Consider the following 16,513-nt stretch of genomic DNA (forward strand, 5'->3'; position numbering starts at 1 on the left):
TTTTCGACGTCATTTTTTTTTTCAAGGAACAATGTAACAGCATCTACCAAATGGTCTTTGACGACTCTTAACTGGAGGACTGTGGAGATATGGGGAGAACATCCGTGTCCCCCCAACTCAAATTGATATCCCTTAAAAGAAGGGATTTTTGTCTGTTTCCTTCCCTGTTTGATCCTTAGAACCTATAGTAGAGTTTGGCACATTGTAGATATTTGATACATGTTTGTTGAATGAATGAATGAATGAATGAATGAATGAGTGATATTGGCAGTTGGACAATATCAGCAAGTCTGTGTTCTAATCCCGGCTTTGCCTCTCACGCATTGTATGTCCTTGAGCAAGTCCCTATCCCTCCTGAAGTTTCCATTTCCCTGCAGGTAAACAAAGGATGAGATGATGTGAGAAAGTGGTCCGGGTTCATTCTTCTGCGTGACCCTGTCCAGTTTTGCCAGCACCATTTGCTGAAGAGACTGTCCTTTTTCCATTGGATACTCTTTCCTGCTGCATCAAAGATTAGCTGACCATACATCAGTGGGTCCATTTCTGGGTTCTCTATTCTGTTCATTGATCTTTGTGTCTGCTTTTGTGCCCATACCATACTGTCTTGATGATTACAGCTTTGTAGTATAGCTTAAAGCCTGGAATTGTGGTCTTTTTCTTTTTTCTTTTTTTTTTTTTAATTTTTTAAATGTCTATTTTTTTTTGAGAGAGAGAGACAGAGTGTGAGCAGGGAGGGGCAGAGAGAGAGGGAGACACAGAATCCGAAGCAGGCTCCAGGTTCTGAGCCGTCAGCACAGAGCCCGATGCGGGGCTTGAACCCACAGAGTGCGAAATCATGACCTGAGCCGAAGTCAGACGCATAACTGACTGAATCACCCAGGCGCCCCTTCGGTTTTCTTTTTCAAAATTATTTTGGCTATTTGGGGTCTTTTCTGGTCCTATACAAATTTTAGGATTGTTTGTTCTAGGTCTGTGAGAAATGCTGGTGAGGGATTATACATTCTCACGGGGGCAGTAGCACCCCCAGGAAGGAGGTGAAAATGGTTCTTTGGGAGCAAACAAACAAAACAACCTTAATTCTTTTTATATATAAAGCACAGATACACATATAAGACATACACAGATACACATTATATTAAAATTCTGATATAGCTTTGTATTAAATTGTAATATAACTTGTGCCACAAATTTGTATTAAGTTGTAATATAAAATTGGATTAAAATTTCACGGTGGGGTGACAATCAGGAAAAGAATGTCTAAGAAAGACTTTTGGAGTGGGGGTAGGACAATAATGAAGAAAAGGTTGTGAAACACTAGATTTGATATAGAAGGTTCCTTCCAGGTCTGACAGTTTATGAACCTTTGACCCTAGGTGAAGGGGGCGGGGGGTTGGCGGGAAATATCTAAGGGAACAGGAAACAACAAGAACCCAAAGATCCTCAACTTGTGGGGAATAAACCTGGTATTGTGGACTGAAATGCTTCCCCCCAGAATTCATACGTCCGAGTCCCAACCCCAGGACCTCAGAAGTAACCGAATTCGGAGAAAAGGTCTTTAAAGAGGTGATTAAGTTGGGCCATTGAGGTGGAGCCCTAACCCAATAGGACTGGGTCCTTCCAAAAAAAGGAAGGGACACCTGGGGCGCACACACAGAGGAAAGGTGAGGACAGACAGGAAGCAGCCACCTGCGAGCCAAGGAAAGAGGCCTCACCAGAAACCACCTCTGATGGCACCTTGATTTTGGACATCAACCTCCAGGACAGCCAGAAATACCTATCCGTTGCTGAAGCTGCCATTTTGCAGGGCTCTGTTCTGGCAAACAGCAAGCAAGATGCCCTTGGCATGTTCGAGGAAGACTCACTGGAGGGACAGGGGGTGAGACGGGCCATGGGAGAGGCAGGTGACGGCCAGCCGGTTAACTAGAAAGATGCTGTTGTGCTGTGTTGTGTTTTGTGTTGTTTTGTGGGGAGGAGGAGAGGCTTTTGAGCAAAGGAGTGACAAGGTCCATTTTCCTTCCATTTTCTTTTTTAATTTTTTTATCTTTATTTTTTAGAGAGAGAGAGACAGAGAGAACGCAAGTTGGAAAGGGGCAGAGAGAGAGGGAGACACAGAATCTGAAACAGGCTCCAGGCTCTGAGCTGTCAGCACAGAGCCCGACGTGGGGCTCGAACTCATGGACCGCGAGATCGTGACCTGAGCCAAAGTCAGCTGCTTAACTGACTGAGCCCCCCGGGTGCCCCCCCTCACCTCCCACTCTTAGCCACCTGGCATCACTCTCCGGGCCACATACTGGCGCCTCAGACCTGATGACGGGTGTGAACGCTCTGGTTTTGACCTGGGACGTGAAACTACATGGGGTGGGTGGCAGGGGAGGGGGGTGGCTTGGACCCAGTGGGGATGGTAAGAAGTGATTGGATTCTGGTACAGTTTGCAAGGACAGCCTGCAGGATTTGCAATGGATTGGATTAGGGAGTGAGAAAGAGACATGTTATGGATCCCAGCTGGAACCGCTAGCTTCTGTTTTGATGAGCTGTTTGCAATGCGCGTTTGGACGTCCACGTGGAGGTGCCCGGGAGGCAGTTGGACATTCAGGGATCAAGTTCAGACAAGAGGCGGTCGTAGAAATAAGCACCCAGGAGGGTCTTCGCCCCCCACCCATCTCCTATCACCTGCCCCAGAGTCGTTCTTACCCATCCCAGCCCGGCAGCCCACAGGCTCCCCCCACTCTCCCAGGACATTGTAACCCATGGTGGGTTCATCTGAGAGTAAGGACTTCACGTGCCTTGTTTACCACTCCCTGGGGGGCCTGGCGCGCAGAGGGACCCCAACAAATGCTGGTCTGAATGAACGGGATGATCCAACGAGGGGTTAAGAATTACCCAAGAACAAATGTTCCCAAACACATCCCTCCCCTTCCGGAGCCGGATAATGTTATCTTTTCCAGCAGGCGGCTCGGACCCCACCCTGTCCGGTCTCTGTCCGACTGACTTACAGCAAAGGAAGACACTCCGGAAAAAAGAGCCAGAGGGCTTATGACTGTTAAGGCAATCTACATAATAAAGAACCCAGGGGTGGGGAGAGAGCCGGAGAGAGCACGGAAAGGGAGTTTATTTTTTTGTTTCAGAGACCTCCCTTGGAGGGTAGAGGACTTTAGGGTAGTATGTGAGAAGGAACCGGGTAAAGACAAAAGGAATATGAGAAATGTTGCTAGGGGAGAGAACTGGCCCCCTTCACACGTGGCTTTAAAAAACACAAACTAAGGGGGCGCCTGGGTGGCTCAGTCACTTGATTTCAGCTCAGGTCAGGCTCTGCACTCACTGGGCACAGAGCCTGCTTGGGATCCTCTGTCCCTCTGTTTGGCCCTCCCCCACTGGCTGGCCGTCCGGCTCACTCACACTCTCTCTCTCTCTCAAAAATAAGTTAACATTAAAAACATAAAAAATAAAACACTTGTGTACTAGGAACAATTTAGCAGGAAGATAGCAATCATCAATGTAAGTTCACAGACGGGTGCCTGGCTGGCTCTGTTGGTGCAGCATGTGACTCTTTGTCTCAGGGTTGTGAGTTCAAGCCTCATGTTGGATGAACAGATTAGTTTTAAGAAAACACACACACGCGCGCACACACACACACATACACACACACCTAATAACAGAGTATCAACATTCTGGAAAAAAGAAAAAAATCAGGAAACAAAAATGGATAAAACTAAAGGGAGAAACAGATAAATCCAGGTTATAGTAGGAGATATTAACAACCCTCTCTCAGTGATTGATAAAAATCTGAGTTAAAAAAATCAGCAAAGTGGCGCCTGGGTGGCTCAGTCAGGTAACTGACTCGGGCTCAGGTCACGATCTCGAGATTTGTGAGTTCGAGCCCCGCATCGGGCTCTGTGCTGACAGCTCAGAGCCTGGAGCCTGCTTCAGATTCTGTGTCTCGCTCTCTTGCTGTCCTTCCCCTGCTCGTGCTCTGCCTCTCTCTCTCTCTCTCTCTCTCTCTCTCTCTCTCAAAAATAAGCATTAAATTTTTTTTAATAAAATAAAATCAGCAAAAATATACAAAAATCTAACCCGCATTTGCCAAAAACACTAACCAACCTCAGCTTGACCTAATCGACACTGACAGAACGCTATACCCAACAACTGCAAACCTTAAACAATTCTCAAGTATACATCCAAGTTTATCCAAAACAGACCATTTGCTGGACGATAAAATAAGTCTGGATTCATTTCAAAGTCTTGCAATCTTATATCGTTCCAATTTTAGTATGTGTACTGCCAAAGAGAGCATGGGTGTTGAAATCTCATACACTGTATTCTCTGACCACAGGGACTTGATAACAGAGCAATAACAATAAAATATCTAGAAAATCCCAAAGGGATAACATGCCTTTATTAAAGGCATGTTCTTATTAAAGAACCCATGGGTCAAAGAAGAAATCACAAGGGAAAACAGAAAATACCCGACTGAATGATAATGGAGACACGTCCAATTCAAATCTGGGGGGAGCATCCAAAGCTGTGCTCATAGGGCAATTGATAGCTCTAAATGAATATATGGCAGGGGGTGGGGAACAGGGCCCAAAATTAATGACCCAAGAGACTACCCTTAAAAGCTACAGATGTGGGGCCACCTGGGTGGCTCCGTCAGTTGAGCATCTGACTTCGGCTAAGGTCATGATCTCGCTGTTCCCGAGTTCAAGCCCCGCGTTGGGCTCTGCGCTGACAGCTCAGAGCCTGGAGCCTGCTTTGGCTTCTGTGTCATCCTCTCTGTTTCTGCCCCTCCCCTGCTTGCACTCTGTGTCTCTCTCAAAAATAAATAGACATTTAAAAAAAAAAAGAAGAAGCTACAGATGTGGAGAATAAAGTAAACCCAAAGTAAATAGAAGCAAGGAAATACTGAAGAGAAGAGTAAAGCTGAATGAAGGAAGACGCAGGCAAATGATCAAGCACGCCAACCAAGCAAAAGACTGGTTCTTTGAAAGGATTAATAACGTTGGAAAGCACAAGCTAACACTAGACCTTCTTTTTTATTACTTTTTGTTTTTCGTGCTGACTGTGCATGAACTGGCTCACATGGGTGCTGGGCTCACACGGGGCACAGGGGGAGGCAGAGGAGAGGGCACGGAAGGACCACCACAGCTCCTCCGTCCAGACAAGCACGCGTTGGCTCCTCAGCGCCGGTCCCCCCCTGCTCACTGCTGGATCCTGCGGACGCTTTGCACCTGGAAGGTCTGGGCGTGCGAGCCCCACTCTCGGAAATGCTTGTAGTCGCCCGAGTGGTGATCACACTCCAGCACATACTGAAAGCCTCGGTAGCCGGGAAACTGGGAGCAAACCCAGCTGGGAAAGGGAAGAGGCAGACGGTTACCCTAGAGAGGCATCAGCGAGGTGAGCACACGGGTGACGAAGGGACTCGCTACAGACACATTTCAGCCATCCTGGCCTCCCTTCAGTGCCCGGAATGTGCCCTGCTCCCCCCACTACTGGGCCTTTGATCATGCTGTTCCCTCTGCCAAGAACACCATTCCAGCCATTCTTTGCCTGGCCCCCCGCCAAGTTGTATTTATCCTCTGGGTCTCAGCTTGTTCTGAGGACTTGCTCTCCAAATCAGGCCACACAGTCCCTTATGGGTCCTGGGTAGTTCTCGTATAATTAGACAGTTATCAGATTATTTGTAAAATGTCAGCCTCCTCCGCCAGCAGGTGAGCTCCTAGGTGTAGGGGTGTATGTGCCTCGTTCATTGGGATTTCTGATTCCTAGTGCAATGCCCAGCACAGAGGAGGGGCTAATAACTATGGAGGGAAGGAAGGAAGGAAGGAAGGAAGGAAGGAAGGAAGGAGAAAGGGAGGGAATCCTATTCCTTTCCCTCCTTCCTTAGCCAGAAGCCCTTCCAAGGAAACGGGCTACGTTGTTTCAATTCATCGACCCCTACATTGTTCAGGACCGGTCAAGACTCAGTGTCTCACTTTCTGAGCTTCTCTTTCTTCTTTGGCAAGAGAGAAGTGGACCCAAGAACCACAAGAGGTTCATCCCACTCACAACAAGATCCTCTGACCGTTCCTGAGAAAACTTAAAACCAAAAACCAAAACCAAACAAACAAAAGCCCTCCCACCTTCACCCCTGCCAAGAGCCAAAGGGCGCCTAGAAGGGGGCGGTATCGTCCTCCCCAAGTGAAGACCTCACATGTCAGGCCTCACCTGCCAGCCCCTGCGGGAAAGGGTGGGAAGGGTCAGTCCGTCCTGGGCTAGATTTGGTCACCCAGCTGCTGCTGACGTGGAACACGGTGCTTGAGCCACACCGTTTTCTTTATGGCTGGACATCCCTTCTCTCCTCTTCTGGGGAGAGACCCCTGCCACCCTACGCTACCTCCCACTCAACGTGGGAAAATGCTCATTTGGTGAAGACCATGTGACCGTTCCTAGCCAGTTAGACCACCCCCTTCCTGCAGCATGACGATTGGTTCAGAGTTGAGCACATGACCCAAATCGGCCCAATGAGAGCCTTTCTGAGAACGTTGGGTGGAATCACTGAAAAGAGGCGCCCTTCCTGGGGCGGGCTGGAGTAAGAAGCTTCACTGTTGTCTTTGCATGGGGAGAGCTTGCCTGAGATTATAGCCCCAGTGAGACAGACAGAACAGGAAAGAGAGAGCCCTGCTGTAGCACCTGGATCCAGCCATGCCTGAAGCTAGTTACAAGGGTCAATAAATATCCTTTGGGAACAATGTCAGGTTAATACGGGAATCTGCCACTTGCAACCCCACAAATTCCGCCTGATACCTCCCTGTGCCTGAGTGTCCTCCTCCGGATTGTGAGCGTCAGAGCCCCAAAGCCCCAGCACACAGTTTTCACAAGAGATGTCCCTGTCCCACCCAACAGCCTCTCCTTCCCCGCCAGGCAGAGCCTTGGATTCACTTACGCCCCCGAGTGGACATGGAAGGAGCCCACTTCATTGCCATCCCAGCCCATGGCCTGGAGGGAGGGGTAGTCATCACTCAGCTCGCCTTTCCTGCCCAGAAAGTTCTCTTGCTCGAAGATGGTCAGCCTCGAGTCACGATGGTTCTGTAGGCAAAGGAAACTGTCAGGCCACCAGACACCCAGCTGAGAACCAAGGAGCCCCTGCTAAGCCCCTGCCCTTGACCCCCACCCCCATCAGCCTTCCTTGCAAATGTTTTGGAAGGGCAGTAAGGCAGCAAGCACCAGAAACCTTACAAGGGTATAGCATTTGCCTTTCCAGAAATGTACACAAAGAAAAAGAAAGGAAGGAAAGGAGGAAGGGAGGAAGGAAAGGAACGGAAAGAAAGAAAGAAAGAAAGAAAGAAAGAAAGAAAGAAAGAAAGAAATGGAGGGAGGAAAGGAAAAGAAAGAAAGAAAGAAAGAAAGAGATGGAGGGAGGAAAGGAAAAGAAAGAAAGAAAGAAAGAAAGAAAGAAAGAAAGAAAGAAAAAGAAAGAAAGAAAGAAAGAAAGAAAGAAAGAGATGGAGGGAGGAAAGGAAAAGAAAGAAAGAAAGAAAGAAAGAAAGAAAGAAAGAAAGAGATGGAGGGAGGAAAGGAAAAGAAAGAAAAGAAAGAAAGAAAAGAAAGAAAGAAAGAAAGAAAGAAAGAAAGAAAGAAAGAAATGGAGGGAGGAAAGGGAAAGAAAGAAAAGAAAGAAAGAGATGGAGGGAGGAAAGGAAAAGAAAGAAAGAAAGAAAGAAAGAAAGAAAGAGAAAGAAAGAAAGAAAGAAAGAGATGGAGGGAGGAAAAGAAAGAAAGAAAGAAAGAGATGGAGGGAGGAAAGGAAAAGAAAGAAAGAAAGAAAGAAAGAAAGAGATGGAGGGAGGAAAGGAAAAGAAAGAAAGAAAGAAAGAAAGAAAGAAATGGAGGGAGGAAAGGAAAAGAAAGAAAGAAAGAAAGAAAAAGAGAAAGAAAAAGAAAGAAAGAAAGAAAGAAAGAAAGAGATGGAGGGAGGAAAGGAAAAGAAAGAAAGAAAGAAAGAAAGAGATGGAGGGAGGAAAGGAAAAGAAAGAAAGAAAGAAAGAAAGAGAAAGAAAGAAAGAAAGAAAGAAAGAAAGAGATGGAGGGAGGAAAGGAAAAGAAAGAAAGAAAGAAAGAAAGAAAGAAAGAAAGAAAGAAAGAGATGGAGGGAGGAAAGGAAAAGAAAGAAAAGAAAGAAAGAAAAGAAAGAAAGAAAGAAAGAAAGAAAGAAAGAAATGGAGGGAGGAAAGGAAAAGAAAGAAAGAAAGAAAGAGATGGAGGGAGGAAAGGAAAAGAAAGAAAGAAAGAAAGAAAGAAAGAAAGAAAGAAAGAGAAAGAAAGAAAGAAAGAAAGAGATGGAGGGAGGAAAAGAAAGAAAGAAAGAAAGAGATGGAGGGAGGAAAGGAAAAGAAAGAAAGAAAGAAAGAAAGAAAGAAAGAAAGAAAGAGATGGAGGGAGGAAAGGAAAAGAAAGAAAGAAAGAAAGAAAGAAAGAAAGAAAGAAAGAAAGAAATGGAGGGAGGAAAGGAAAAGAAAGAAAGAAAGAAAGAAAGAAAGAAAGAAAGAAAGAAAAAGAGGAAGAAAAGAAAGAAAGAAAGAAAGAAAGAAAGAAAGAAAGAGATGGAGAGAGGAAAGGAAAAGAAAGAAAGAAAGAAAGAAAGAAAGAGATGGAGGGAGGAAAGGAAAAGGAAAGAAAGAAAGAAAGAAAGAAAGAAAGAAAGAGAAAGAAAGAAAGAAAAGAAAGAAAGAAAGAAAGAGATGGAGGGAGGAAAGGAAAAGAAAGAAAGAAAGAAAGAAAGAAAGAAAGAGATGGAGGGAGGAAAGGGAAAGAAAGAAAAGAAAGAAAGAAAAGAAAGAAAGAAAGAAAGAAAGAAAGAAAGAAAGAAAGAAAGAAATGGAGGGAGGAAAGGAAAAGGAAAGAAAGAAAGAAAGAAAGAAAGAAAGAAAGAAAGAAAGAAAGAGATGGAGGGAGGAAAGGAAAAGAAAGAAAGAAAGAAAGAAAGAAAGAAAGAAAGAAAGAAAGAAAGAAATGGAGGGAGGAAAGGGAAAGAAAGAAAAGAAAGAAAGAAAAGAAAGAAAGAAAGAAAGAAAGAAAGGGAGGGAGGAAAGGAAAAGAAAGAAAGAAAGAAAGAGATGGAGGGAGGAAAGGAAAAGGAAAGGAAAGTAAAAGAGAAAAAGAAGGATCAACCTGAACATCCCACCAGGGGATCCAGTGGTAGACGGAGGTAAGAAGAGGACTGTTGAGATCTGGGTTCAAATCCTGACTCTCCATGTACCAGCTTGGACATGTCACACAACGTTTCTCCCCTTTGGCCGTACCCCTAAAATGAAGCTAACCTCCTCTCCTTGTCAGGTTCGTTTGGAGGGCAAAATGAAATCGGAAGCTGTAAACTGTGTGAAATCAGGGATAGCATCTGCCACAGTCCACCATGGGTCCCTATATCGGCACAGCGCCTGGGCCATTGTGGAATAAATACATGAGCAAATGAGTTTACTCACACCCTGAGACACTAGGGAGCCATGAACAGCGATGCTGTCAAAGAGATTTCATCACCCAGGAGGATGACTGTGATGTATTTGCCCAGGGAGAAAAGCTGGCTTCCAAGCCTGACGTTCGTTGTGATTCCATCTTTATAACAAAGTTACGAGTGGGCCTAGATACAGAGATATAGACAATATAGGCGTACAGATACAGACACAGATGTCAGTATCGATTGGGACAGGCAGAATCTGTGGGTAACAAACAAGACCAAAGGAAGTCTCCAGCACCTTTACCACCGGGCTTCTGTCTCAGAGGTGTGGAGATAAGAGACTTTTCTTACTCTGCCATATCAGGTGTTTTCCTGAACTCTGGATGATCAATGATTTTTAAATTAATAAAAGTTGCCTTTGGAGAAAAACAATACACCTTTTCGAGCTTTGGCTGTTTCGTCTATAAGATGGGGATAACGGTGCCCACCTCCACCCCCGACTCCATAAACAGTAGCTAAAGCATACAGTCAGAAACACTGGTAAGGAATCAGGAGCAAGAAATAGAACCTTCCTCCCCATCTTATCTGCCAGTATCCCCGAGTCATGAAAAGAGGGGCACCAAACACACAGAGGCTCAAATCTTAACCAAAGTCGCCAAGGGCACAACGTTTGCACCTGTCTCTGTCCAGATGTTACCCATTCTTCTTCCCCACGAAATGGCCCCACTTCCAGATGAAGAAACTGAGGCTCAGAGAAGGAAGGGAAGCCATGTCACACGGAAGTGACAGGAAGATGGGGGTGCCTGGGTGGCTCAGTGGGTTAAGCGTCCAATTTTGGCTCAGGTCATGATCTCACAGTCAGTGAGTTTGAGCCCCGTGTTGGGTTCTGTGCTGACAGCTCGGAGCCTGGAGCCTGCTTCGGATTCGGTGTCTCCCTCTCTCTCTGCCCCTCTCCCACTTATGCTCTCTCTCTGTCTCTCTGTCTGTCTCTCTCTCTCTCTCTCTCTCTCTCTCAAAAATAAATAAATGTTAAAAAATTTTTTTAAGTGACAAGAGGATGTGAACTCTGGCATATTCTGTTCCCAAGTCCCCACTGGGACGAGGTGGTGGCGGGACTCACAGCGCAGGTCACCGGTCGGAAGGAGGTGAGCCTGTCGGCTGGGTAGGCAGTGTTGCCGCTCCAGGCATCCCAGGACGGATACTCGCCCCGCTCCAGCACGTACTGCTGCCCTTGGAAGCCAGCGTGCTCGTAACCTACCCACCTGCAGACAGAGGGCAGAGAGAGCAGGAGGTAAGAGACCATTCGCCCCAAGTGCAAGATCAGTGGTTATCATTTAGGAGCATTGAATAACGTCTAGAGGCATTTTTAGTTGTCACGCTGGGAGGAGGGAGGAGAGGTTGTCTGCAGGTAGAGGCTAGACATGCTGCGACACATCCCGAACGCAGAGGACAGCCCCCATAACACAAGTATCCGGCTCCGGACACCCACTGTGCTCAGGTGAAGAAACCTAGTCCAGACCCTGTAGTCCACTGCCTTGCTGTGTGTCCCTCGGGTGGGGGAACTGCTCTGTGCCGGTGCCTGACCATCTTGCATGCGGTCCTCTGGGCCGTGGAGACACGGCTTGATCACAGGCTGACCTAAGCCTTGATGGGATTCCTTGTGATCCTCCAGGAATGCGGGGAGACAGGCAGTCTTGTGAGGAGCGGCCAAGGACCATTCCCACCCACCTCCCTTTCTTGAGAAGGCTTCCATGAGACGATTACTCTCGGGGTCCCTTGAGACATGGGACTATCCACCACCCTCCACCCTGCAGGGTCTAGCAGCGAGCCCCAGCTGAAGCGTGGAGCAGCTCCCCAACAGCGGGGCGCCCACCGCACTTGCTGTCACCCGGCCCCTTCTGGCGTCATCCTGTGGGACCTGAGACGCGGCTGCCACCATGATGCCCTTGCTTTCGCTGTCTGCATAAGAAACAAGCTGTCGCATGTAAGTAATGAACCTGAGGTTATTGTCTCCTCCCTGGCAAAGCCTAGCAGTTTGCTGGACACAGCCCTGGACAGGTCGCCGCTCCCATCTGACCCTCAGTTCCCCATCTGTGCAGAGCAGAAGCTAGAAGAGTGTTTCCCCGGGTGTGAGGTGCATAAATACCACCCCAGATGACCTCCATGGCACTCACAGGCATAGTCTAAAGTGACTCCGAATCACTTAGAACCTTGTTCTCCTTTCAAGCTACTTCCCAAACTTTTAGAAACTTCCATCTACTCTCGTAGCCACTAGCCCCATGTAGCTAATTAAATTCACACTTCTATTAAGTTAAATTAAAATTTTAGTTTTGGGGACGCCTGGGTGACTCAGTCGGTTAAGGGTCTGACTTCAGCTCAGGTCACGATCTCACGGTCCGTGAGTTTGAGCCCCGCGTCAGGCTCTGTACTGACAGCTCAGAGCCCGGAGCCTGCTTCAGATTCTGTGTCTCCCTCTCTCTCTGCCCCTCCCCTGTCGCACCCTGTCTCTCAAAAATGAATAAATGTTAAAAAATTTTTTCAGTCCTTTAGTCACACTGGCTCCAAATAAGTTCCCAATGGCCATATGTGGCTTTCAATTTACACAAAAGAGGGACATTTCAGACCCAACACTTGGTTCGAAAGATCTGCCCCTACAGGGCTGCCTCATCCAGTGGGCAGGCTCTGCATGAATGTTGCCTTCTGCATTTGGGCAGTGCACAACCTGCTTAACCTTATACCACTCCCCAGCACTTCAAACCCAAGGAAGGCACACCGGTACCGTTAGAGTCTGGGAAGTTAGGGCCTAGAACACCCCTTTCTAGATCCCTTCCTGTCTGCCCCCATCCCAACTCAGATCCGCCCCTGCCACCCCCAGCCCAGACTCACGCTCCGCTCAGCACTTTCAAAGATCGCACAGTCTCAAAGCCAAGCTCCAGCACGCTGGGGCACTCTGCCGTAAACTCATGCCTCCGGCCCTGGAAGCCCTCTTCATCCCACACCACGATCTGTGACAGAGGGAAAAGGTGGAGACCAGCCTCAATCAGAGTCCGGTGGGGGGGGTGAGGGACGAGGACCTCACCCCAGGCCTAGGGGGCGGGGGTGGGGCAGGGATCGCAAACTCAGATGTCTCCGGGAGCCAGGTGGGTGAAGAGGGCGAGGGCCGCACCCTGGAAAGCACAGACCCCGCCAAGGGGTGGTCTCAGCTCAGCGCCACCTATTTTTTGCCACCTGGAGATGCCGGCCAGATTTTCCAGTGTCTCAAGACCATCGCTATATCTGGACTCTTCTGTGGACCCTCTAGGTGTTTAAAGGCTGATTTGGAAACAAACGCATTTTAACACAGAGGAGGCCGAAGAAACCGTGCCCAGAGACTGTGTGCAGTCACCTGTTTGCCACTGTGTAACGGTTAAATCTGGGGGCCAGAAGACCCAAGTGCGATTCGAGACCCCTGTGTGTAACCTTGGGCCAGCCCGTTCCCCTCTTTGGGCCTTGATTGCATGCTCTACAAAATGGGCTCTCATAACATGGCCCCAGCGTGAGGTGGGGATTCAGGGGAGGAGGACCGAGGGGGTCGCCCATCTCTGCGGCCCCACCCCCACTCCTCAGACAGCACCCTGTGGGTCTGCCTACCTTCCAATGTCCTGTGGTCTTGGTGCACTGCAGGGCCATGTTGCCAGCTTCCTAGGCAAGAGAAGACCATGATAAGCTTCTGGCCCGCCCCTCCGCTGTCCCTCTGGATGCTACAGTCTCGTTTGGGCAGGGTCGGGAGCCAGATGGCGTCCAGATGCGACGGGGCCCTCTCCTCTTCCCATTCTACACACCATCTCACAACTCACCATTCCGGGTCCCATTGCCTCTGAGCCCTGCTCGGTATTAATTTATCTGCTCACTACGGGAAATTCTCCGCGGCTGCCAGTGGGATGCATCACTCTAGCAAATGCCAGCGTGCTAAGTTTGAGAGAGCCCCCTCCCTGCAAGAGGACACCTGACCCAAAGAGGCGACTCTCAGGGTGGCCATTGAGGCAACGGGACTGTAGGAATAATTCTGCTTTTAAATGAAGGTAGTAGGTATTGGCCTTGATGTCTGGGGCCTGACCTTGGTTAAGGTGAGGATGACCTTCAGCATGGCACAGTGACATCCCCAGGATGGGAGACCTGGCCTCCCCACCTCCCACCAGTGCTCGCTCGGAACGTGGATCCCACCCTTTCTCCAAGCCTGGGACTTACCAAGACGGACCCAGAGAATATGCCAGAACATGCGGGGACCAGCCGAGGTCAGGCTCTTATAGGCAGGGAGGGGAGAGGGCCCCTGGGAGACAAAGCTCGGACTCAGCATGTGAGCCGCCGAAACAAAAGCCAGTCCTGGCTGAAGTCCCAACTGAGAGGTGTCAGCAGCGTTGCCTACAGCTGGAAGGGAGAGGGTCAGGTGGCCTCCCTCAGGGATCAGCCATGAAGAAGAGAAGAAGGGGAAGTTCTACCTTAATCAGCTCCATGAGACTCCTGATTGGAGCAGGAGAATGAGCACTGGACAAGGAGTCCAAAACCCTCACCCTTCCTAGCCGTGTGACCTGGGGCAGGTCATTTCGCCTCCATTTCTGCCTATAAAACGGGACAAGAATAAACTATATCACGGGGTTATTGTGAGGTTATGTAACATGCCTACCACAGGGAAAACGTTCATCAAATGTCTGTACATTTCCTCCTCCCCCACCCCCTCCTCTTCCAGTAGGGGTAATCAGGGAAGGCTTCATGTCAGAGGTGGCATTTAGCAAGACTCTGAAGGCAGACACAAGACTCTGAAGGGCGAGGAGGATGTATACAAAGTGAGCTCCAGGGAATGCTTTTTCTAAGCAAAGTGTAGAGGTGGGAACTTGGGAGCATATGTGCGAGGAAGAGCCAGTAGCCCAATTGAGCTGGAGTTCCCGGACCCTGAAAGAGGGAGCCCAGCACGAAAGGCAGGCAGGGGCCAAGATCTCCAGGACCCACAGAGTTCAAAGAGGAGTCCAGATGGTTCTGTAGGCAGAATAAAGGAGCTGGTGGGTGTGAACGCTGCTGTGCAAATAAACCTGTCAGATATCCAGGGGGGGTAAGATTTGCTTTGGGTAACCCGTCCCCACACTCCCACCCTCCGAGGGCTGACCCAAGAGGGGCCACTGACAGCGGAGAACGAGTGTGGCTGGAAACCAGATCGCTCTGGGTGAAATCCAGCCCTGCCTCTTAACATCTGGGTGACCTGGAGGATGTCTGATCTCAAGTTCATGGCCTACAAAATGGCAACATTAACTCCCTCCAGGGCTGGTTAGAGGTAGCCTTATCAAATGCATGACTCTGATGAAGGGCTATCACGAAAGATAAAAGGCCAGGGACGCAACCTCTGCGGCCAATCAGCCTGGGTCCGCACCTCCCTTTACGGGCTGGAAAACTTGAGCATGTGGCTTAATCTCTCTGAGCCTCAGTTTCCCCGTGTACAAAATGGGTATGAAGAATAAATTGGGCTCAGCCTAAGAGATAGGGGTAATGTGCAGATAAATGTGATTACCCACGAACAACACTTGCCGCTCCTGAACTGAAACACAGAAAGCATTATGCACCTCCTCACTGTCATTATCATTGCTAATAATAAAGGTGATTACTATGAAGATACCCGTACCCCCGTGTTTATTGCAGTGTTATTCACAACAGCCAACACGTGGGGGAAACCCAAGTGTCCACCAACGGATGAACGGATCAAGACGTGGCATATAAACATGGGTATGACTCAGCCATGAGCAAGAAGAAAGTTCCGCCATTTGCAATAGACAGAGAAACACAAATATCGTATGATATCACTTATATAACATGAGATCTGCCAAAAAAACAAAAAAAAACCCTCATAGAAACAGAGAGTAAAGTGGTGTTCCAGGGCTTGGCTGATGGGGGACACGGGGAGATGTTGTTCAAAGGGGGCAAACCCCCCTTGTAAGATTAAGAAGTCTGGGGACCTAGCATGATGATTGCACCTAATGATATTCCATCACGTACTTGGACGTAGCTAAGAGAGTAGATCCTACCTATTCTCAAGCACAAACAAAACAAAACAAAACAAAACAAAACAAAACAAAACAGCAACACACGCCCGTGCATCAAATCAATACACTGTGTACCTTATACTTACACAAAGTTATGTGTCAATTACAGCTCAATAAAGCTGCAAAAATGACTTCCTATTAAATAATTCTTCGTCGGGGGGGGGGGGGGGCGCCTGGGCGGCTCAGTGGGTTAAACGTCCAACTCTTGATTTCAGCTCAGGTCATGCATGATCTCAAGGTTCGTAAGTTCGAGCCCCAAGTCAGGCTCTGCGCTGACAGTGCGGAACCTGCTTGGGATTCTTTCTCTCTTCCTCTCTCTCTGCTCCTCCCCTGCTCATGCGTTCTGCCTCAAAATAAATAAATAAACTTTGACATATATATATCACTATATACATGAATATACATCACTATATACATGAATACAAGATATACATGAATATACATGAATATACATCATTAATATACATCATGAATATACATGAATATATATCACTATATACATGAATACAAGAATTCTTCATGGAAAAGCAGGAGTACATTGCTTTCAAGAGCTTGGGTTGAAGAATTAAAAAGAAGTAACTCCCAATTCCATTTCATGGATGAGCTCCCAGGCTGAGAATGGAGAAAAGGATTTGCCTTGGTTTCCTCATCTGTAAACAGGATGCATCCCAGAGACAGCCCCTCATAGTGAGGCTTACGGGACCCAAGTCAGTAAAAATGCTCAGGGTGTAGCCACCCAGCATGGGGGGCCATCCCCTACCTCTACCCCCACTCTTTGGCAGGGGGCCCATTGCCACGAGGGAGCATGGAACTCTCCCAGACAGCCTGGCCTTGAAGCCCAGACCTGTGGGTGGTTCCCCCCGCCCCCCACCCCAGCCGCAGGCATCTTGGCCCCTGTTCCAGTGGCTGCCCCATCTTGTGGTTCCTGCCCCCCCTCCTAGGCCTTGGCCAAGGATGAAAGGCTGAGAGAGAGGCTGGGAAGTGAGGGGACGTTGGGTGGGGGGGTGGAGGGGCAGCC

General features: G+C 48.4%; 1 protein-coding gene across 2 annotated transcripts; it reads right to left on the reverse strand.

Annotated features, from left to right (window-relative positions):
* Window positions 1–5,011: 5,011 nt before the first annotated feature.
* Window positions 5,012–13,712, reverse strand: CRYBA4 (crystallin beta A4). Of its 2 annotated transcripts, none has more exons than XM_043558050.1 (6): window positions 13,655–13,712; window positions 13,058–13,108; window positions 12,314–12,432; window positions 10,548–10,689; window positions 6,920–7,062; window positions 5,012–5,343 (listed from the first exon to the last, which is right to left on the reverse strand). In XM_043558050.1, the coding sequence occupies exons 2-6, from the start codon at window positions 13,094–13,096 to the stop codon at window positions 5,196–5,198; spliced, it is 591 nt and encodes a 196-aa protein (XP_043413985.1). In that variant the 5' UTR covers window positions 13,097–13,108; window positions 13,655–13,712; the 3' UTR covers window positions 5,012–5,195. The 2 variants fall into 2 exon arrangements, with proteins under 2 accessions (XP_043413985.1, XP_043413984.1); XM_043558049.1 differs by having other exon boundaries at window positions 13,058–13,104; window positions 13,655–13,691.
* Between the last annotated feature and the right edge of the window lie 2,801 nt (window positions 13,713–16,513).

The sequence above is a fragment of the Prionailurus bengalensis genome, chromosome D3, assembly GCF_016509475.1.
Source record: "Prionailurus bengalensis isolate Pbe53 chromosome D3, Fcat_Pben_1.1_paternal_pri, whole genome shotgun sequence".
NCBI classification, from domain to species: Eukaryota; Metazoa; Chordata; class Mammalia; order Carnivora; family Felidae; genus Prionailurus; species Prionailurus bengalensis.

Excerpts from the sequence above, each read along its gene's own strand:
- CRYBA4 (XM_043558049.1), bottom strand. The coding sequence starts at position 13,685 with ATGTTCTGGCATATTCTCTGGGTCCGTCTTG. Across the intron at positions 12,433-13,057 it reads AGACCACAGGACATTGGAAG|ATCGTGGTGTGGGATGAAGA; the intron begins GTAGGCAGACCC and ends CCTCTGTCACAG. Across the intron at positions 5,344-6,919 it reads TTCCATGTCCACTCGGGGGC|CTGGGTTTGCTCCCAGTTTC; the intron begins GTAAGTGAATCC and ends TCCCTTTCCCAG.